The sequence below is a fragment of the Prunus mume genome, linkage group LG1 (genome assembly GCF_029339155.1).
Source record: "Prunus mume cultivar Tortuosa linkage group LG1, ASM2933915v1, whole genome shotgun sequence".
Taxonomy (NCBI): domain Eukaryota; kingdom Viridiplantae; phylum Streptophyta; class Magnoliopsida; order Rosales; family Rosaceae; genus Prunus; species Prunus mume.
In genome coordinates this window covers 5,357,013-5,379,809 of record NC_142698.1, presented here as the reverse complement: position 1 = coordinate 5,379,809, position 22,797 = coordinate 5,357,013, and the positions used below count along the sequence as shown (strand labels likewise).

At 39.4% G+C, this 22,797-nt stretch overlaps 1 protein-coding gene and 1 pseudogene across 1 annotated transcript; one reads left to right on the top strand and one right to left on the bottom strand.

The window, feature by feature from the left end:
- Nucleotides 1-6,358: 6,358 nt before the first annotated feature.
- LOC103342782 (protein FAR1-RELATED SEQUENCE 9-like) lies at nt 6,359-7,148 on the bottom strand. The gene is made up of 2 exons (XM_008246438.2): nt 6,799-7,148; nt 6,359-6,497 (listed from the first exon to the last, which is right to left on the bottom strand). Exons 1-2 carry the CDS (start codon nt 7,146-7,148, stop codon nt 6,359-6,361), a joined length of 489 nt encoding a protein of 162 aa, XP_008244660.2.
- Nucleotides 7,149-10,709: 3,561 nt separating this feature from the next.
- Nucleotides 10,710-17,039, top strand: LOC103342781 (pentatricopeptide repeat-containing protein At2g36980, mitochondrial-like; annotated as a pseudogene).
- The last annotated feature ends 5,758 nt before the right edge of the window (nt 17,040-22,797 follow it).

Genomic DNA, 22,797 nt, shown 5'->3' with positions numbered 1-22,797 from the left:
TCTCTCTCTCTCTCTCTCTGCTCTTCGTATTTTTCTCAACATTTATGTGTTAATTTAATGTCTGGTATTGTTTTGGAACCATAATCATTGTCAATCTCATTGTTTCTTTAAAAGATTGCTATGAAATTGTGACTTCATTTTCTTCTTTCCTTTGTTTTAAGATATTTTTGTTTGGAGAAAAAGAACTCTATTTTTGTAATCTAAAAGACTAGGTAACTATGTCCCACATCTTGGGACTAATTGAATGTGCTTTTTATATTGAAAGGAAGCTGGCATCTTTGGTTGAAAAAATGAAGGTGTTACTACTGAAGTAATTTCTACTTGATTTCAATTTGCCTATAAAACTTGTTGACTGGTGCTCAACAAGTTGGGTTTTTGTAGCTTGAGTTGGCGTATAATTTAGGTTCGCTTTTTGCATGTGAGTGTTTTAATGGATTGGATCTTCTACCTGTATGTTTGTCAAATCTTGTTTGGGGCCGTTGAAAATCATGGCCGGATTTGAGGCTTGGGAAGAGATTGCAGCTGGGCTGTGTGAAGAGATTAAAGTGCACCGATTACATAAACAGACCTTCAAACCATAAACAGGACTTCAAACCACAAACGTCTACAACATTACCATAAACAGACCTTAAATTAAAAACATTAAACAGAAGGTAAACTTCCCACTTTAAATAAAAACAAACAAAACCCAAAACACACTTTAATACCCATATCATACCATGGATATTTAAATTAAATCCACGAGGTCGCCTACGGAGTTTGCGCGAAGCAGTACAACTCCCTCTTCCATTTGCAAGCGGTTCCAAGTATCTACCGTGTAAGAGTATTCGCCCCATGTCCCATAAGAAATACTACTCCGGTTACCCTCACAGTTAACGCGGTTAAGAATTTTTTTTTTTCAGCAGTAAACTTTGCAAGAGTTGGAGGAGTCACCAAGCCCAAAATTGTATACCTCATCAGTCGATTCATAATTGATTCCCTGCATTCTTGCATGTCAATTTTCTTCGTTTTGCTTAGATGGCACAACAATTCCATCGCATCCTCTTCGCCCTTCGTAGGGTTCACCAATCCTAGCAAGCCAACAATGAAGGAGGATTCCATATGCCCTGCCATAGCCGCCACCTAGAAATTGTTGACAGCCTCATCATCTTTGAATATGAAGAATTGAGTTACAGCTGGTTTGTCAATGATTTTTGGATTGTTGTGTTCCTTGCACTTTAGCAAGAACTCAACAAGTTTCTCTTGATGAAACCTGTACCATTCTGGATGCCATTGGTACTTCTCTACAGACACGGTTCGCTAAACCTTAGGATCATTCAACATTTCTTCAAATAACTTGCATGTCCCCGCCATGCTGTACAGATCTTTAGAGGAGTGTTTTGCAACCAAAAGCAGCACCTTAAACCATGCCAAGTCTGGGATGTCCATATTTGGGTTGTTGGAGAAGAGGGAGTGCAAAAGATATGTGGAGGAATAATGAACGGTGTTTCTAGACAAATCAGGAAGAAATGTATATGTTGGAACCAACCGTTGTCACCTAAATTATGGACAAAGGCAACATTGGGTTTAGATCATGTATTATTGGCTTCATTTCCCAACCAGAGTGATTGAAAACACACCTCGATGATCCAGGTTTTGGCGGCAAATTGGTGTTCTCGCAGCCACATGCCTAGTTACAGCTCTTGGGTGTTCGCATTTATGATACTACTTATCAACGCCAGTAGTCAAAAAATTAAATAAACTTTTTATGATAATGATTATGCAAATATCACATCACTACTTATGGAGGTAAATTCGTTGCATTTGAACATGACCAAGTGAATAATATAACAGGCAAATATGAAACTAAATATCAACGCACCATTAATAGTATAGAAAATGAAAACAATGTTTATGACATCACCAGTTATGAAGGTAATCTGAATTTAACATCAGCATGTAAACAATTTCATCTTCTCAAATATGACACTAAATATCAACGCACCATTAACAGTAAAGAAAATGAAAACAGTGTTTATGACATCACCAGTTATGAAGGTAATCTTCTGAATTTAACATGAGAAAGTAAACAATTTCATCTTCTCAAATATGATACTAAATATGAACTCAGATCACCAGTAAAGAAAAAGAAAAATGTGTTTATGGTACTTATGATGCAAATATCACATCACAAGTTGTGAAGGTAACTTACATTTGAACATGACCAAGTAAATAGTTTCATCTTGGCAAATATGATACTAAATACGAATACTAAAGAAAATTAAAATATTGTTTATGACACAAATAATGCAAATATGACATCACCAGTTCTCAAGGTAACTAAAGTTCCAACTCCCCACTCGAAGTCAACATTGACATTTTGCCAGGTAAAATGAAAATGGGGACTGCTCTATACATACCAATGTAAGAGTACATTACCTCCCATTGCACCACCACTTGCTCCAAACAAGCCGAAACTCAAAATGGGTTCCCCTACAAAAATCCCCCTCATACTTATAACAACTCCAGCAAAACATGCAGATCTTTGTCACAAAGGAATATTAAAGCTGAAGATGTTGCTGATGGAGTTGCAAAATCCATAAATTTTTCATCTGGGGACCACGATGATGCAGCTTGGATCGGCAAGATGCGGTATGATGCGTTGATCATGGAAATTAAACGCTTGAAGATACGTCTAAGATGGTATCAAGAAACATTGGGGAAGGAGAAAAATAAAGTGAAATTCCACCTTCGATCAATCCAAATAATGAAAGTGAGGGTTAGGCTTGTGAAAGGATAAGGTTTTCGAAGGTTTAGTACTTCGAATGAGTCTGCATGCAGATGAGGGAAGGAAAAGCATGCAAAGGGTTTGACCTGTTCCGCGAGTTTGCAAGATGTGTTGTCCTAAGCTACAACTGGGACGGGATCTCCATGGAGTAAACCATCGCTGGAGAAAGTTAAATTTGGGGTTTTGCAGTATTTTGTTTGTAACAAATGTGTGGTTCATTTTGAGTATGTTTTTTTGGCATTTTGTGTGGGCTCCTGAAAGTGTAAAAACTCTGGTTTGAAGTGTTCATACTTCTTAGGTAATGTATCCAAACTGTAAGATGTGAAGGAAAACTGTAAACAAATGGGGAAACTGTTTTGGGTTTATTAAGCGTACTTTTGTCTACATAAATTGTTGTGCTTTTATGAAGTTTGTTTATATTATTTTATGTGAACATATTTCTTTGTGTTATTGTATAACGCCTAAAAGGCATGGAATAGAAACAACAGAGGTGGATTTGTTGATAATCCAAGTATTTATGTCTCATAGTAATCAAGTAATGGAGGGTTGGCTTTATCTCATTCGTGTAGGGATGACAATGGGCTGAATTGGGGGTGGGTATGCCATTTCCATGGCCTGCCCCATTAGGGAAGAAAAAAACTAATTATATAACTACTATGTTGAAAAGAAAAGAAAGAAGTAAGACAAGATAATGAATATATAGAATACATACTTAGAAGGCAATATAACAAATAAATAAGTAGTGTGGCTTAAGATTTTTATACCATATAATCTACTAAAACTTAGTCGATACTCTGTATGTTAATAGCATACTTATATATGAGGTAAATGCTCTTGTGTGTTTCTATTTTGGGTCATTTGAATAAAATAATGCAGCTATGCAGAAAAATATATTAGTAAATACAGTGCTGAATAAATTTATTTGGAAGTCTGTTTTTTGTTTCCCCCTTTTTTAAGTAATTGGGTGAGTTTTGAGGTTTGAGCATTTATTTGATCACTTATATGCTAACTAATTATGTTCGTAACTTGGCATTTTAGAGGTTTGCTTATTGGTTTCAAATATATAATTTTAGCAATAAAATAACAAGAACTATATTGTGTTTGTTAATTGAAAGGAGAAAATATAGAAATATTTTTCCGAAGAATTATATATGAAGCAAATGAAACTGATACTTGTGTTCTTATAAACACTAAGGAAGTATACTTCTAATTTTTGCAAAATATAATGTTATAGTTCAAAAGAAAGCAAGTTATCACCATATTCCGAAGATGGAGTGTGCACTCTGTATTATCACATCAGATGAAATTCAGTACGAAATTGAGTTTTCATTGGATGATTTATAGCTTCCCCCAATTTTGTAACGGCACAAGGAGCGGGAAGCAATTTTTCCGGCATTTTTCCAATTTTTCTTCTATTTATTACCATATTTTAAATCATTTTGCATTCAAAAATTTCAAACATAAAGAAATAACACACATGGCGACAGCTGACCACATCCCCCTTCAATAGGTGCATACGTGTACGCCAGTGACCATTACCAAATCCTTCCTTTGAAACAGAATTTAAATGAATATTTCTATTTTCTTAGAAAATTCTTAACTATATATAAAAAAATCGGGAAAAAATTTCGCAAATTGCTACGAACTCATTCAAACTTGATAAATCAAAATTCAAATGTGTGCTGACATTTTTACTAATCATATGAGGCTCCTATGATTAACTAAATCAAATACTCTGATTACTTAAAAAAGAAAGAAAATAAAGTGATGGGACAAAAGGAGAAAAGACAAAATGGAAAACTTCCGGACATAATATATAAACGTTGTTTTATGCCTATGGGATACTCATGCCTTACATCTCTCTTTTCTTCTTTCGAGTTGTCTTTTTTGCATACAAACCTTCAGTCGAATCCCCCAATCTGACGATTTTTTCAACATGTCCGCTAGTTCAAGTGCCAATGCGAATCAGGGGGCCTCCGATGGGTCATGATTATCCAAGGTCCCCTCCACCACCGCTGCCTCTTCCAACCTCCTCCATAGCGAGGGAGACTCTGATGATCCCGCTGTGGAAATAAATGATATGAAGAACAAAATAGAACACAACTCTTCCTTGGTCCATTATTGGACTCAAAAGTTTGTCGAAACTGAGCAGAAGTTGGCTTATTTGACTCAGCAAGTTAACAAAGCCCGTTACTGAAAAGAAAGTCGAGAATTCGTGCCTAAAGAAGAAAGCACAAGCGGAGGATTTGCATATGGCGAGAGGAGGATGCTACGTACGAATCTTTGAGCATCCACAAAGGAGGCGACAACCAAGGCCAGGCAATGTCTGTGGCTTTCAACGAAGGTTTTGAGAAATTCCGACGGTTCGCTGCAGATGTCCACAAAGATATTGACTAGGACACCATAACCCCGTTTGCTGCATAGGAAATCATCTCCATGATACGCCAAACAAAGTAAGGCCACCAACCAACAAAAGGCAACGATAATGAGTGGTGATAGCCATATCAATCCGTAGGCAATCCCTTAGCAGTTGTTTGTTTTTGTTAATGCCCGATCTGGGTTAGTGTTTAAATGTTAATGCTTGATCTGGGTTAGTGTTAATGCCTGATCTTGGCTTTGTGCAGCTTATTTCATTTTACATTGCAATCAGAGCTAGAGTTCAATCATAGCTCGATCACTAACTTCCAGATTATAAGCATTCATTTCGTAATAGTGCTCACATTTTTTTGTTTAATTCATTGACGGTGGGGAGACAATTTGTTTCAAGATTCTCTGACACAAATATTCGATTGGTTGAGACTTGACAGAGACATAGTGATGGTTTCAAGATTCTCTTACTGACACATAGTCTTGGTTTCAAGATTCCCTTGGATATTTTCATATTCATTGCAACCATTGCAAATTTGTGTATAAAACCCCTTGCATGATTCCCCCAAACTCATTCTCCTTCAAACAAGGGCTTCAGGTTCTGAAAACCCCAAAGCCCCAGAGGACATTCGGTACATCCACCTTCAACCAAAGATGGATCCAAAACTTCGAGTTACGCCTAATTATTGCAAGCATGGTGCCATTCACGACCATCATTGTGGGACGTGCAGGGATTTATTTGCAAGTGTAAACCCCCAAACTTAGAGTGGTGCCAGGATTGATACAATGACAAACTCTTTCTATATTAGGAGGAACGTGGCTGCTTTGAGTCAAGTGATGACTCTATTGTTGAGAACTAAGTGGCTCTTCAAGTAAGTTATTGTTGACTTTAATGTAGTTTTTTTTTTTTTTTTGTATCTCTGAATGTAAGTCATGCGATACTGAAGCTTCCAAATAGTTATGTGTTTAATGAACCATATTTCAGTATTAATGGACATGAGGCATTTACTAATATTCACTAACGCTTCCAAATACTTTTAAAAAAGATGTAAATAGGTATCAATAAATGTTCAAACTCCAGGACCATAAACAAAATCAAACTCTTCCAGATAGTTGTGTTTAATAAACAATAGTTCAGTATCAATGGACATGAGGCATTTACCTAAGATTCACTAACGCTTCCAGATACTTTCAAAAAAGATGTAAATAAGTATCAATAAGTGTTCAAACTCCGAGACCATAAATGAAATCCAACTCTTGCATAAATGACTCTGTCATAGTAGGTTCACTGTCCTGCGTGCTCTGAGTGGGCTGCAAATTCTTAGCAACTGGACCACCAAGTTCTATGTTGGAAGATGAAGAGCTGCCATATTAGGAAAAAAAAGAAAAATAAACATCAACAACACAAAATTCAAAGCAAAATATAACACATATTCACTTACGGGCTTGCAAGTTTTGGACAACTCCGTCTATCATGATCAGTCTTCCTACATTCAGTGCATCGACGTTTATGTCATTGCACTGCCTTCTCTTTTTCTCCTTTAACTTTTTTCGCATGCCCTTTTGCTTTCACTCGATGTGGATCTTTGATTCTCAATTGGGGATAACTAGTTCCAATGTCTCCATTGGGTTCTTCTTCGACATGAGCTCTTGATGACACTAACCTTGTAAGCTTCCCACGAATGTCGTCAAAAGATTTTTCCAGCAACTCAAAACCTTCATCACACAACAAAGCCGAATCAATCAAATCACTTGCAACTTTGCAGACTTTCGATCTCTTAACCAAAATCAAACCATCAACACAATCGTTAACTTCTTTGTGATTCTTATCATATATTACACTGTTTTTCGCACTTTGAAGCCATCGTTTCAATATGCACTTGTTTGGAAAGTGCTCAACCTGCTTCATTCTTAAGAATGCTAGGATGTGTCGGCACGGAATACCCCAAAATTCAAATCCTTTGCAGCTGCAATAAGCTTTATTGGCATCTTTATCATGCACAAGCTCCTTCATCCGTGTCACTCATAGATTTACCCGCTTACTTACTTTGTATATGCAGTGCGTCTCATCTTGCTCTACAAATTTGAACAAGCATAAAAGACTTCTGAAGTCTTCCCTCTCAAACATTTCAAGAATTTCCCGAGTGTAAATGCATCCCATTTGATGTTGCATTGGTATTTGAAATGGCAGTGGAGGTTTTTCATTGTTATCAACATGATCAGCCATTAACTGCTTGTGTCTCTGTGAACCAAGAGCTCTTTCAAAACGTAGAACGAATTCCATCAATGTGTTTTTTTGGTTAATATATTGTTTGAAAGATGAATGACAGCTTTCGGCCCGTTAACTATTTGACATCCCAGCTAAAAACACATGTTTTACATATGATGGAACCCAATTCTCCCGCATAGCATGAATTGAGCTCAGCCACGCATGGTCTTTCAGCCCATTGTTTGTGAGGATTTCCTCCCATTTGGCATCAAATTCTTCTTTTGTGTCCATACCCCATATGCATTTGCACATTTCTGAAAAATATTCTCCAATGTCGGGTTTCTCTGTAATCTTATTCAAGATATGCCATATGCAATATCTATGGAATGTTGTCGGGAGGGTTACAACAATTGCCTTTGACATGCTGTATCTTGATCAGTGATGATCATTTTGGGTGGCTCACCCGACATGGCTTTCTTGAATTCCTCTAACACCCATACAAATGAATTTGTGGTTTCACTAGTTAGGAATGCACGACGAAACAACACTGTCTGCCGATGGTTATTAATGCCTAACAAAGGAGCAAAGACCATCCCATAGCGGTTCGGGTTGAACGTCGTATCAAATACCACCACATCTCTAAAAAACCCATAAGCTCGTCTTGACCTTGCATCTGACCAGAAAACATTACCCATCCTTCCTTCCGAATCTACCTCCATCTTGAATAAAAGGATTCATTCTTTTCTTGCTAAGCCAAAAAATGCTCCTTGAGCAGCTCTGCATCATGCTCAATCACCTCTCCACGCACGTCCTTTAGCAAACCCAACATTTTCCAATCCCCCTACTTGCACCTTAAGAAGGCTTACCTGTTTATGTATAGGAATATTAACTTTGCTCATATGTGCACTATTGACCTTTGTAGACTCTGTTAAGTTATGGTGAGATCTCAATAGATGGACTTTATCAACTGTGGTCATGTCATGGTTGTGTATCTCATTGAATCCTACAATAATGTACTTATTCTTGCCTCACAACCAGTTCGAGTACAACCTCTTTGTCTTCTCTTACGACTAATTGTTCTTGTCAACGAATACCCCTGTTTACAACATACATACTCCTTCCATGTTACCTCTCTTGTCAGTGTGCACGTTCTTGTTGTAGAACACCGAATATCGAATCCGGCTTTCGCAGCATAGATATTATAGAAATTGAACACATCGTCACAACAATAAAATTTAAGTCCCAATTTTGGTTTTCAACTCCGACCTTACTTCCGGTGTCACTTGTCCTTCACACTCCATTTCACAGTTCTTGCAATTTAACCCTGAATTCACCACCGTCATACCAACATTGGCACATGCTTTCAAAGAGCTTTAAAATATATATATTAACTAACATATGAAATGAAAATGATTCTCTGGTGAAATATTAAAGACCTACATACAAACTAATGTAACTGTTTGTGCCTAAATAAATCACGGTCGTCAGAAGGGACCTCTTCTCGGCTGTGGCACCTATTCATGGACTGAAGCGGCCACGTTTCGTGAAATTTAGCCTTTTCGAAAGCAGAAGAAAATATGAAGGCAGGATCTTCTCGGCCTCACAACCACGGCATTATGGGCCGAGGCCGAGGTCCATGAGAGACACGGCCAAAGATACTATGGTCAAATCTCCACGTGGCCTCAAGGTCCCATGCCCCATTTAATGAAGCAGTGCCTCTGACCGCCACAGCAAAACCACTGGGTGCAAGAAGCATTTAATGCACGAGGCAGAAGGGAAGTGATTGAAGTCAAGATTTGGTAACAGAGAATCAGAGTGGTTAGGCGCAAACATTCTTACAATGCATTCTCACAGCTTGAGGTCAGATCACCAACCACTGAACCAAAGCATTAAATGCGTTCCCACGGCCAAGAGTGCAGAGTCCACGATCAGGGCGGTGGCTGAGATTTGCCGAGATTTATGGGGGTCACACCACCATGCTTCACGATTCCAAATGCCGATTTGACTACCCACTTGCCCCGATCAGACTCCACCATGCAGATATTTTCAAGCCATTAGGCAGATCTTTTTTCAGCCTCGATTGGCCCTCCAGGACTCCCTATAAATACTAAGCTCAAGACCACGTTCAAGGGGTTCAAACACCAAACCAAAAGCCTCCTACGGAGCAACTTATATTTTCTATAATGCACTTTCAATACCTTTATTTGCTTTCTTAGGAGTAGTGGTAGACTGTAAGGAAAATCCATTCATCAATATATCATACGAACCTTGATTTTCAAGGCGCCGGAGCACCACCTCTGTTATCCCCTCACTCACCCTATATATCATACGACCGTAGCTCTCTGAGCAGCGCCGGAGCACCGCCTAAAACCCACCACCAACACCACCACTAAACGGCCTTGTAGCTCGGGCCGTGAACATGACGGTCGAGATTCGTTCCTCACTCGGTCACAATGTCGTTTGATTAGGAGTCGAGCGCAAAGCAGCGCAACATTTAAAACCATCTTCTACCTGAACCTCATCATCACCTCGACACACGGTAGACCGTGTTGGCATGCCCGCGCACAACCGCACCGCATCCAAAAGGAGGACATCACGTGTTGGCGCACATCCCCTCGGCCGGAGCACCAGGCCGCGAGATTTGCAACGGACCAACAGTAACTCATGCCTATGCCTAATAATAAACTTGATAAATATAGTATATCACTTACCTCGTGAGCCATTTCCAACTTCAAAATTTCTACAAATATGACAATGTCGCCCTTTTAGATCTGGACGTCAACCCTAAACACTTTTCATCTTCCTCAACCCCTGTTTCGACCGTGCTCAACGATTTCAAAACCAAGAGAATAGAACAACGGTCGCGGTCACTAGTTTCCAACTCAAGACATTGCTCAAGGATTGACGAATGTTCCAACCAGAAAGATGATAATATAAAATACACGAACACTTTATTTCGCCTAAATGAGAAATCCAGAAAAATGAGGGCTATACTTCTGCGTTCTTCCTCGAATCGAATAAGGAATAACAGGGGCACTCTCTCTTCGTGTTATTGGTCTTGCTCAATCAAAGTTGATAAAAAAATTGGGCACTTGATTGAACAAACAGAAATGGATTGGAGGGGACGTTTGTTTTCGACTCGATGTTTTGGAGGCAGGCGAGAGAAGAACACCTCGTTCTAATACAACACTTACACTTACAATTGCTTTTCATGCAGCCGTTAGATTAGATCCAATGGTGTTCTCATGTAATGTTCTCACATAAGCGTTCTCATTAAAGGCCCAATTTTATTTGGTTACCTACAACATTTTTCCCACCCAAAATGGCTTATATAGATTAATGGGTTTGTTCTAGGCTCAAAATAGAATGATATGCACTCAAACTTTCTTCCAACCAATGTCAAAGATAGCAGCCCTTGCAAGGTCCGGTCAGATAACACGTGCCCACAAGCTATTTGACGAAATGTCTCATAGAGACTCGATCACTTGGAATGCAATGCTTACTAGCTATATCCAACTGGGTTTTCACCAAGAAGCCATTTCTCTTTTCCACCACATGAGAATTTCGACACTGGGCCTGATCACTTCACCCTTACCGCAACTTTAAGCGCATGTGCTGGCGCATTCAATCTGCAGTGTGGAATCGATGTTCATGCTTTAATAACTTTTTTGGGCTACCAGTTGTACTTGCCGGTTAATAATTCTTTTATTGATATGTATGGGAAGTATTTGAATCCCTCTAGTGCTAGGAGAGTGTTTGAAGAGATGAAACTTAGGAATGAAATAACTTGGTGTTCGTTTTTATTTGCCCAAACAAACTCTGGTCAGCTTGATGTTGCTGGGAATTGTTTTCTTTGATGCCAAGAAGGGTGGAGATAGCTTGGAATATTATGATTGTGGGTTATGCATGATATGGGGAAGTGGAGTCTTGCTTGGATTTGTTGAATGAGATGATAGAGAGTTTGTGTCAGCTGAATTAGTGGACTTTCAGTGCTCTGATGGATGCTTGCTCTGAAGCATTGGAATTTTGGCATGGTTGCATGGTGCATGCTCTTATCATTACAAGTGGTTGGAGCTCTGCCGCATAGGTAAATAACTCAGTTTCAGTTTTTAAAGGTTTTTGAGTCCATGGAATTCGACACGGTGTCTGGAATGCCATGATTGATGCCTACGTGAGACTGGGAATACCCACGAGGCACTTCTTATATTTGAGCAAGCCCCTGAAAAGAATATTGTCTCCTGGACATCTATGATATCCGGGTATGCAGGAAATGGACATAGGGAAGAAGCTGCTACCTTCTTTGTGGATTTGGTGAGAAGTGGTGTCCAACCAGATGATATCATATTCAAAGCTGTCCTTCATGCATGCTCAAGCTAGGCAACACTTGGACATGGTAAAATGGTCCATGGTTGCATACTTCACTATGGCTTTCATGCTTACGTCTTTATTGGGAATGGTTTACTTAACACGTATGCTAAATGTGGGGATTTACAAGGGTCAGTTCTTGTGTTCAGTGATATTTTCAAGAAGTATCTGGTATCTTGGAATGCTATGTTGTTTGCATTTGATTGCATAGGCAAGCTACCCAAGCTCAACAGGTTTTTAAAGAAATGGTAGAAAATGGAGTAAAACCAGATAATGTGACCTTCATTGGTCTGTTGATGACTTGCAGCCATAATGGGCTTATAGAGGAAAGTCGCGTGGGTTTTGAAACCATGGGGGTCAGTTTATGGGATTTCTCCTGAAATGGATCATGTGGCATGCATGGTGGATATGCTTGGCAAGGCGGTTACTTAGCTGAAGCGAAAGAGTTGATTGATAAGTACATAAGAGTAGGTAGTGCTCATATGAGCTCGTGCGAAGCTCTATTTGGAGCTTGTTTCCATAGGGGGATGTAGGAGTTGTGTGGAAAATAATAGGGAGAATATGTATAAGATTACATAGGAGTAGGTAGTGCTCTGTTTGGAGCTTGTTTTGTTTACAAGATTACATAGGTATATATGTATAAGCTGGGGAAGGCTAATATCCACTGGCCAGGTTAAGAACCATTGGCAGTCTAAGAGCTGTTGGCCAACACACCATAACATTTAACCCCTAATTATAGGAAAACTGTAATTACGAGTAACAATATCAAATCCCCTAAATTAAGGACGTGTAAATCAATCACAGCTAGCAGCCACCAAGCTAATCATAGCTATCAGCTACCAATACTTCCAATACTCCCCCTCAAGCTGGATCAAGGGGATTAATTGATCTAAGCTTGGAGAGCAAGCATTGAAACTGAGTGGAAGCAAGAGACTTGGTGAAAACGTCAGCAAGTTGATCATGGCTCCGAGTGAATGTTGTTTGAATTACCTTGGACTGAACTTGTTCACGAACATAGTGACAGTCAACTTCAATGTGTTTCGTGCATTCATGGAACACGGGATTGGAGGCAATATGCATAGTTGCCTGATTGTCACAAAAAAAGAGACATAGGTTTGTTGCTCGAAAAAACCAAGTTTGCCAATGAGTTCACATGTAGTGGAAGCCATGGCTCTATACTCAGCTTCGGCACTTGAGAGAGCAATTACATTTAGTTTTTCTCTCTTCCATGTCACGATGTTTCCTCCAACAAATGTGCGTAGCCAGTAGTGGATTTTCTATCAATAGCATTCCCTGCCCAGTCAGCATCGGTGTATGCCACGATTTGAGTATGACCATTGTTCTTCATCATAATTCCCCGACCAATGGAGCCCTTGAGGTATCGTAGAATCCTTTTAACAATATTTAAATAAGCCTCAGTGGGTGCACGCATGAATTGGCTTAAAAGATTGATGGCGTAAGTTATATCGGGTCTAGTAATGGTGAGATATATAAGCTTACTCACCGGTCTTTGGTAGTAAATTATATCGCTAAGAGGCTCTCCTTCCAAGTCCAACTTCAATTTGCTATCAAGAAGGGATACGAGCTAGTTTGCAATCTATCATCTTCACTTCTTGAAGCAAGTCAATCACATATTTCCGTTGACTTAAAAACAGTACCTTGGGAGAAGTAGCCATTTCAATCACAAGGAGAGCCCAGTTTGATTTCCACCAGTCAATACTTTGCTTGTGCTTCCTTTTTTGGTTTAAAGATAGGCTGAGAACTTATTTATCTAGTTAGCCAGATTGGCTGTGAAGTTCATTAGCCCATCAATTGATGTAGCAGCAGCAGCAACATGGTTTTTGTTTGTATGTGATCTAGTTTGTGAGCCCTTGTAGTCTCTTGAAGGCTTGTTCTCAAACTTTGGCTTCAACTCAAGGTGTAATATCCAGCATTGATCTATTAGATGTCCAATATTATTGTAGTGTAAACACCTCAGATCTGCCCTTTTTCCCTTGTACACTTTATCTCCAGATGACTTGTGGTTTGTCACAAAAGCTTTAGCCTTAGACACACTAGATTTTATGTCAACATTCATGACTTTCCTACGTACTTCTTCTCGCTGGATAATAGTGCAAGCACTTGCAAATGATGGAAGTTTAGGGTTCATTAGAATATGGCTTCTAAGATCTTCATATTCAGACCCCAAACTTGCAAGCAAATGAAATTTTTTGTCTTCGTCGGACCTTTTTAACAGTAAGGCAGCATCAATAGTATGTGGTCGATACATATCTAGTTCGTTCCACATATTTTTCATGCAACCGAGATGATGAACAAAGGATTTATCACCTTGTTGGAGACTTGCAAGATTCCTCTTAAGTTGGAACACTCGAGCTGCATTGTTTTGATTGCCATACATATCTTTGACTACCTTCCAAAGAGAAAGAGAGGATTATGAAAAATTGAAAATTTCAGACAAGTTAGGATCCATGGAGTTGACGAGCCACGACATGACCAATTGGTCTTTGCACATCCATGCTTCATACTCCAGAGACGAATCGTTAGGTGCCTCAATGCTTCCATTAACAAATCCGAGTTTGGATCTTCCTCCAAGGGAAAGAGATACTACTCTAGACCATGGAAGATAGTTAAACTCATTTAACAACATAGAGCACAGTCGTTGGTTTGGGTTGACTTCAGCTTCTGGAAAACTAGAACGAGGTGCTATGAAGCTTTCCGCTTCAGAGCCAAAAGGGTTATCTTCTGCCATTATTGAGTAGAATGTACAAAAAAACTTAGGAAAAAAATGGAGACAAGCCGGTTAAGGTTCCTACTCTGATACCATGTGGAAAATAATAGGGAGAATATGTTTTCTCATTATGTTTTGTTTACAAGATTACACAGGTATATATGTATGAGCTGGGGAAGGCTAATATCCGCTGGCCAGGTTAAGAACCATTGGCCAGTCTAAAAGCTGTTGGCTAACAGACCACAACCTTAACTTTAACCCCTAATTATAGGAAAACTCTAATTACAAGTAACAAGATCAAATCCCCTAAATCAAGGACGTGTAAATCAATCACAGCTAGCAACCACTAAGCTAATCACAACTATCAGCTACCAATACTTCCAATAAGTTGGAAGAAATTTAGGCGAAAGTCTGAAGATATTAGAACCAAATAAAGAGACGAACTATGTGTTGCTGTCAAATTTGTATTGTGCAAGTGGACAAAGGAAGGAAGCAGAAATGGTTAGGAAGATGATAGTTGACCAAGGGGTGAAGAAAATTCATGGTTGTTGTTGGATTGAGAAACAAGGTTGTTGCTTTTGTAGTTGGGAAGATATTCACCCGATTTGATTTAGTTCCTGTGGTGGTAGGGTAAAATTCCCCATTGGCTTGAAAACCATTGGTGGTCAACAAATCAACTTTCTTTGGTGTGCGAGCATGCCATTGTAGCTATTAAAACCCTAACAGACTTATAAAAAATAAATAACTTGCCCTACAAATTACTGACTTTAAACAAGTGATTGTGAATTTGGGTGAGGAATATCTCCCAAGTTCTTTTCTTGCCTCAAACGGTTGAGGACTTTACAATTTCCACAGTAAAAACTAGTAATTCTAACCAAAATAAAGATTGAAAAATAAATCAAACTGTTTCAAAGAGAACTGCCTTTTGCACAATTTAAACAAAAGAGAACTGCCATGTATGGAAGGACATCAGAACATTGGGCTTCGATTTTTGCTTGGACAGCCTATGACTCAGGCTGGATTGAATATATCTATGCTGGATTTCAATGTCAGCACGTTCAACTGATGGGGTTCTTTTGGAAATCTATTCCAATGTTGAGATTGGCAGAGCTTTAATCAATTTTAGCCATGGAGAGGCTTGCCAAATGGGGCAGAACTGAAACTCTTTAGTTTGGACTAGACTAGAAGTGGTTGGATGGATGATTGATGACCTGGAACTATACTTCAGTACCTATTATGCTAAATTGTGGATCACCTGAGAGCTATTCTAGTGATTCTGAGATGTTAAGGCATCTTTGTAAATTTGTTGAGGTTTTCATATTATGAAAAACCTGAATTCTGCTTGATTCACCTGTGCTGATCCAAATTTGTAATGAGAGAAATCTTGTCTCCTTTGTGAACTGCTTCCTTAAGTTGAGCTAAAATCAAAAACTTAAGTTCTGCCTGTTCTGTCCGAGACTGGATGTCTTTTATAAACCAAAGAACTTAATTGCTTCAGAGTCTGAAGGCTTTTTGTTTTGATTGATTTTCTTTTGCTGTCTTCAATCCTATTCACATCCTCTCATATTTATAGAGAATTTGCATGAGTGATTATTCCTTAATATTTGGAGGACATATCGTTGAAAGGATCCTCTGCTCTAGCCAAAAACGGTGGTGGTTTAGTCTGACAAGAAAGGGCCCCATCGAGAGTCAGTTTTCAAGATTGATCAGTTTTGACTTTTTAGACAACCAGCTTTCTTATTTCTTGTTTATCTCTTTATAAACCCAACTTTATACTAACGAGAAATCCTCACGAGTATGGGAAGGAACTTGGCCTTATTTTCTGGCATTTAATGGTTATGGGGAGTGGTTTTCCAGTTTAACCTTTCTACCAACTCCTCAGCACGTCCATTGCTCCTTCTTCTGTAGACATCTTGTCGTTGGAGATCATGTGGGCTTTTGTGGAGAGAAAAATCCTCCCCATTTTCTAGTGATTTGATTTCTGAATCTAGTGATAAAGGGGGGTGTTCAAATTTTGAGTCTTTGGGAAATAACAAACACTAGAAGCTGGGTATTTAATCAAACCAATTAAATCTGGATTCTTTTAGATTAAATTACCATAAATGGCAATTAACCCTTAACATGTGAAAAATATTTTTACAATTCGCTTGAAATAGTCCAGGCCTCAAAATAACCTGGGCTGGTTTCCAACTTTGGTAAAATAAGACCCAAACCTTTGTTATTGATAAAGCCCAATACCCAGATGGGCTGACACGCGGAGATGAGGCCCAAACAATGCCCCCTAGGTCTGAATCATTTATAGAACCCATTCATTGTTCACTCAAAACCTAACTCCTTCCAGCTCTCTAAGTATTCTAAAAAGCTCCTATCTTTGTTTGACTCCCTTTCAATCCTTCTTCAATTCAGCTCGAACTAAGATGTCTTCTCCAAAAACTCTCGCCAAAGGCTCTTCCTCTTCACTTTCTCCTCCTTACATTTCGGGAGCAGGTGTTGATAAATATGCGATTAAGATTCCCAGCAAGCTTCACCCGTACACCCAGAAGAACCTGGATGAAAACATCCTCCATATGTGTGGGAATATCCTTGTTCTGGGTCCGCACTGAGTTGGAAAAGTTCCTGAAGAAATGGCCACTCTTCGAGGAAGATGCTAAGGCTCCTCTCTACTACCAAAGTTCTTCTCTCGCTTCTCATTCCTGGGTTAGCAAGTACTTGAGCCGGTCATATCCTTTGAGCGAAGTAAGGAACAGCGACTGTAAAGTGGTCGACTAGATTGACAGGATTTTCTCAAGTATGGGGCGATCCTTTAGAAGCGGGCTGGAATCTACGATGCCATCATTCTGTCTGCCTGCAGTGAATAGGGACAAGAACACATTAGTCGCTGCTCTTTGTTTCGAATCTGCCAAGAACACCTTCGACTTCTGCGTGAGCCCAATGTCTCTAAATCTATTGTACATGGCCCAAGTCTTTGGGTTCATGCATTATGAAAGACCTGCTGATGCTGTTGGTGATTATCACAGGAGGAAGAATGGTGAGAAAGTGGCTAAGAAGTTCACCATCTCTTCTACAGTAATCAACTAGAACTGCTCATTCTCCAATTTTTTGAAAAGATTTAGTTTTGAGAAGGATAAGGATCAGCAGCACATGTTCTTCCTTCTATATTGGCTGAACAGGTTCGTATTTCCAAACTGGTCCTCAGCAATTCTACTCAAATATGGGCATCTAGCAGAGGCTCTGCACAACCATATAGGCGTGGGGCTTGGTCCCACAGTTCTGCCACACCTGTACAAGAACCTTCATAGCACTACTCTGGATAACCCACTGAATATCTCATCTCCGGGTACATTCTGGATGATACAGATCTGGCTACAGGTGTATTTCCGAAATTGACATAGTTCTGCTTAAGAACCAAGTCATGGCACTTCCTCTCATGTCACAGAGGTGCCCAAGAGGTCAATTGAAAAATATCTAATGTTCTTCAGCCTGCATGAAGAGGTCTCGCTGCAAAGTGGCGGTGGTGCTCGAAGAAGCTACCCTTGGTTCCATCCTAGGTACCGACTTTTTGAGGTGCTGAAGATGAAGCGGCCAAAATTGACTTTAGGAAGAAGTTCCTCAATGTCATGCTGACCCGGGACCTAACATTTGGTGGGGGTAAGCCACCCAACTCTCATCTGGTGGAGAAGTCTATCAACCGAACTTCGGTTCAAGGCAACTTGGTTGCCCCTAGCTGATCCCGCTAAAGTTTTATAAAGGCTGCAATAGGGGTACCTCCTGGAGAGATGCAGATGATCTGGAGGTGCACAAGAATTGTAGATGTGCAAGTGAACAAGATAAACAACAGTGTGGATGCTCTCTATCCCTCATAGGAGCCGAATTCTTGCTTCTGCAACTTTGACTCCTGGTGGAAGGCCAAATTTGCTGGTCTGTCTAATTGGAATGTTGGAACTATCCATGCAAAACCATATGCCAAGAAATTCATCATGCAGATGCTTCAGGGTATAAATGCCCAAGTGATCGCAGGTAAACTACCAGTTCTCCTTTTTCACTTTGAGTTATCATATTTCTGGGACATGATCTCACTCTTTAATGTTTATATTGTTTCAGATCCTTCTATGGCAAGCAACCTTAGTGGGTAGGCTGTCTGGACTAGACAAATGATTGGTGAGTCTTGAACCCTGTTCTCTTTGTTAAGTCCAATTGGGTTGAACTCCTTCTGTGAGAAAGAACAAAAGAAAAGAGACTACCCAAGTTGTAGACAGTGCTATCCAAATGAACTCCCAAGTAAACTTCGTTAAATCAACCCCTTTTGTCATTTTTTCTAGTCAGTTCTGAGTCAAAATTGACTTTGCCTTTGTTGCGTTTTTGCACTTGAAAGCCCTTCTCTTCCTCCTACCAAGATGAAGAGGCTCAGAAATAGGGCTACTGGGAAGACCAAGGTAGTGGAAGAACTTGTGGCTGCCCTCACGACCACCATGGAGACGGATGAAGAACTATAGGAGGCTTTTGATGCCGTTTATAAAGAAGAAGAAGCTACCAAGGATGAAGAAGAGGTGAGATTCCCCTAATTTATTATAACAGAATTGGTTTATATTGCACCATATATTTTTTATATGAATTTTGTTCCTTTGTAGGAGGAGATTCCTACTAAAGTGATAGTGGATAGCATAAAATTGGCCAAGAAACAACAAGAAGCTCAAGGAGGAGAGCTCACTCGCTCCGAACTGGCCTTGTTTGATGATGTGGAGGCAGAAAACTTTGCTGCTGTCCCATAACCTGAGGTAATTTCCCTTTATTCTCTCAAATCTACCTTGCTTTGGGAAAAGTACTAATCACTGCTCGCCCTTCCAGGGTGAAAAGACAGAATCTAAAGAACTAGCAAGAATGGCCACCTCTCTAGCCTATGGTTGTGGCTGTAAGTACTATTTAGGCCTTAGAATCCCATTTCCATACTTCAGTTTGAAGCAAAACTAATCTGAAACTACCTTTTATAGATGCCCATTTGTTCTGTCTTAGGCTCATGTAAACTGCCTCACATGCCGATCTAGAAATTGCAGAATTTGAAGCTATGGACCTGGAAGCTCAGCTGCTGAAAATTAAGAAACTAGGAGCATTCCCAAGCAAGGCCAAGTCCAAAGCAGTGGATGAAGCGATGGGCCAATTAAAATCTGGCAATCGATGAGCTAGATCTGGACGAGAACAAAGAAATCATCGATCACCGCTGATGAAAGATCTGGACCTGCTGCACGAGGAGAACATGGCTCATCGACCTATCCTTGAGATCAGCCTAGGTCTATCTAGAGATGTAGTCAATCGTCATAATCGATATGAAGATCTCAAACCCTCCTTCAATATTTCTGAATTCTGCAAGGCTACGCATGAAGCCAACTTGGTAGACTATTAGAAGTAGAAGTCAAAGCTGGATGCACTAGTTGTAGATTACAAAGAGACCAAATCTGCCTCTGATAAGCTGGAAAAGCATATTTTTGGATCTTCATAAGCAGAAGCATCTTGGAGCTGGATTGGGTGTGAAGACTAAGACCACTTTCCTTGTGCGGAGCATGGTCTTAGCTTCAAGGTCTGCATTGGAGATTGCAGAGGCTTCCGTTCATCAAGGTGTGCTTCTCTAAAAGTAAATCTCCATCAAGAAGGCTGGACTGCAAGAGACTCTCAAAAAACTAGGCCTTTAGAAAGTATCTATTTTGTAATAAAACTAGTCATTTATTAATGACAAAAATGAATGAAAAAAGGTTCTATTTATTTCTGCCAACTTGTATTTTTGCCAGATTCATACATATCATATGGGTAGAACAAACAAAAAATGAACCATACATATAATTAACTATTCAAAATTAGACAACAGTTCTATCCACTTCCTCTTCAATTCCAGAATCTGTTTGTACTACCTGTGAATCCTAAATAGTTGGATATAACTTTTTCTAGCTGGAATGAAAATCTAGAGGCCAATGATCGAAGCTTCATACTCTGCTCTGTTGTTGGTGCACTGAAAATCTAGCCGGAATGAATATCAGTGCCTTATTCCCAATCGATCTTCTAAAATAATTCCTGTGCTAGAGGCTAGGTCAATTTTAGATCCATCAAAATACAGCTTCCATGGAGTGAGATGGACCGAATATATGGGATTGATGAGATAAATGTGAGCTCTGCTTAGCAGATTTGCATTGGTGACATCCATGGAATCCATGTTCTCAATCTCTTCCCCTAGATGATCTGTCAAAAAATCTGTTATAGCTTGTTCTTTGATAGCTTTCTGAGGAACATAGTGGAAGGCAAATTCTGATAAGGCCTGGGTCCACTTACCAATTCTGCCTCTCAACATTGGTCTTATCAGCATGTATTTCAACAAGTCTGTCTTGGCAATGACGTCGATGGTAAAGGGTATCATGTAATGTCTGAGCTTTATAGCAGCGAAGTACAAAGCCATACATAGCCTTCAATCGCATAATATTTTCTTTCCACTTCATGAGTTCGCTGTAGTAGACTTCGCTCCTACCCTTCCTTGTTATCTTGGACTAAAGGCTCCCAATAGATACTTCTAATGCGGAAATATATAATTTGAGTGGCCTACCTTTCTTTGGTGGAGACAGAATTGGCGGACTCGAGAGATAACACTTGATTTCCTCAAAAGCCTACTGGTGTTGTTCTTCCCATCTAAATGTCTGTTCTTATTTCAACTTTAACAAAGAGGAGAAAGGCTGGATTTTACCGGTATAATTGGATATGAATCTTTTGAAAAAGTTGCTCTTGTTTGGGCCTAAAAATTGTTCGGAGCCTAGCTCATTTTTGAACACGCACAAGACATGTGCACCACTTGGGCTTGATTTAAAGACGTTGGGAAAGCAGCACAAAATCGAGAAAGCCTAGCCCAGGACCCATCAGCCCACGAGAAGAAACTTGGGCTTTTGAAAACAGAGAAAAGAAATCAGCCCACAGTCCCAAAACTCAACCTGGGCTTGGTGTCGTCAAATAAAAAAAGAAGAGCCCAAAATTAAAGCAAACCCACATGACTACCTGACTTTGAAAAAGTCAACAAATTCAACTAGTCACAAGAGAGTTGATGGGGGAATGAAGGCAAGACATTACAGGAAGACTTCTTTGAAACTCTGCAGCCAAAAAGATCAAAATCCCATTTTCTATATTCAGAAAAATTCTACTACAAAGTAGGTGCCATTTCCAGGATAAGCCGGCTATATTTTCTAAAGAGATAAGTAGGGAATAAGGAGTTCTTCATCTAGAAAATCAAACTAACCATCACGACAGATTGAATTCTAACAAAGAGCAGTTAAAGAAAAAAAAGCAGTAAAAGTAATCACCATAAATAACGACTGTTAATGGTTTGTTTGCTGAATAGATAAATTCCCTTTTTCTTTGACATTTAAAAATTAAAATCTTTCTTTTGAAAATCTGCTGCCCATTATTAAAAGATTAGAAAGCCCACTTCGGCATTTTCTATAAATATAAGAGGAGATGAACAGTTCAAGGATAGCCAAAAAATCAATCAAAAACCAAAACTCAAAATGATCACTTGATCTCAAAAAGCCTTCAAGACACTGAAGCAATCAAAGCTCATTGAGACACAACAAACAGGTCAACTAGAATTTAGAATCTCTAAGAGCCACCAGTTTCAGAGAAATAGTCATACAAAACGAGATTTCTCTACAAATTTGGTTCAAGCATCAGTCAAGTCAAGCAGAGTTCAAGTTTTACAAATATGAAAAGCTCAACAAATTTATGTTGAGCCCTGATCAAGTAGAACATGTACTACAAAGTTCCATTAGTAATCATCAAGTCCAATTACTTCTACCCTTCCGCACTAAAGAGGTTCCAATTCTGTCTTTCAAAGAGCCTTCCAAGGCTTGAAATAGATTAAAGCTCTGCCAAACTAGAATGTTGGTATCGATCTACAGCTGAAACTTGACAGCTTAAAGGTCTTGATAGTCCAATCAAGCACAGATATACTAAGTCCAACCCGGATCGTAAGCATCTATCCAGCAGTAAATTGAAGTCCAACGCTCTTTTTGTCTTTTTTAGAGTTGGTCTTCCCTTTGAGATTTGTAAAAGGCAGTATTGCCTAAAACAGTTCACTTCCTTATCATTCATTCTACCAGAACTACCAGTTTTGTACTTGTGAAAAATTGTGAAGTCCTCACCAGTATGAGGCAAGAAAAGAACTTACTTGGGAGATATTCCGTACCCAAATCACAATCGCTTGTTTGGAAATCAGTAACATAGGGCGCAAGTTATCTATTTTTAAGAAAGTCTGCTAGGGTTTTCATTGCTAGCAGTGGCATGCTCATACACAAAAGAAAGTTGACTTGTTGACCACTCAATGGTTTTCGAGACAAT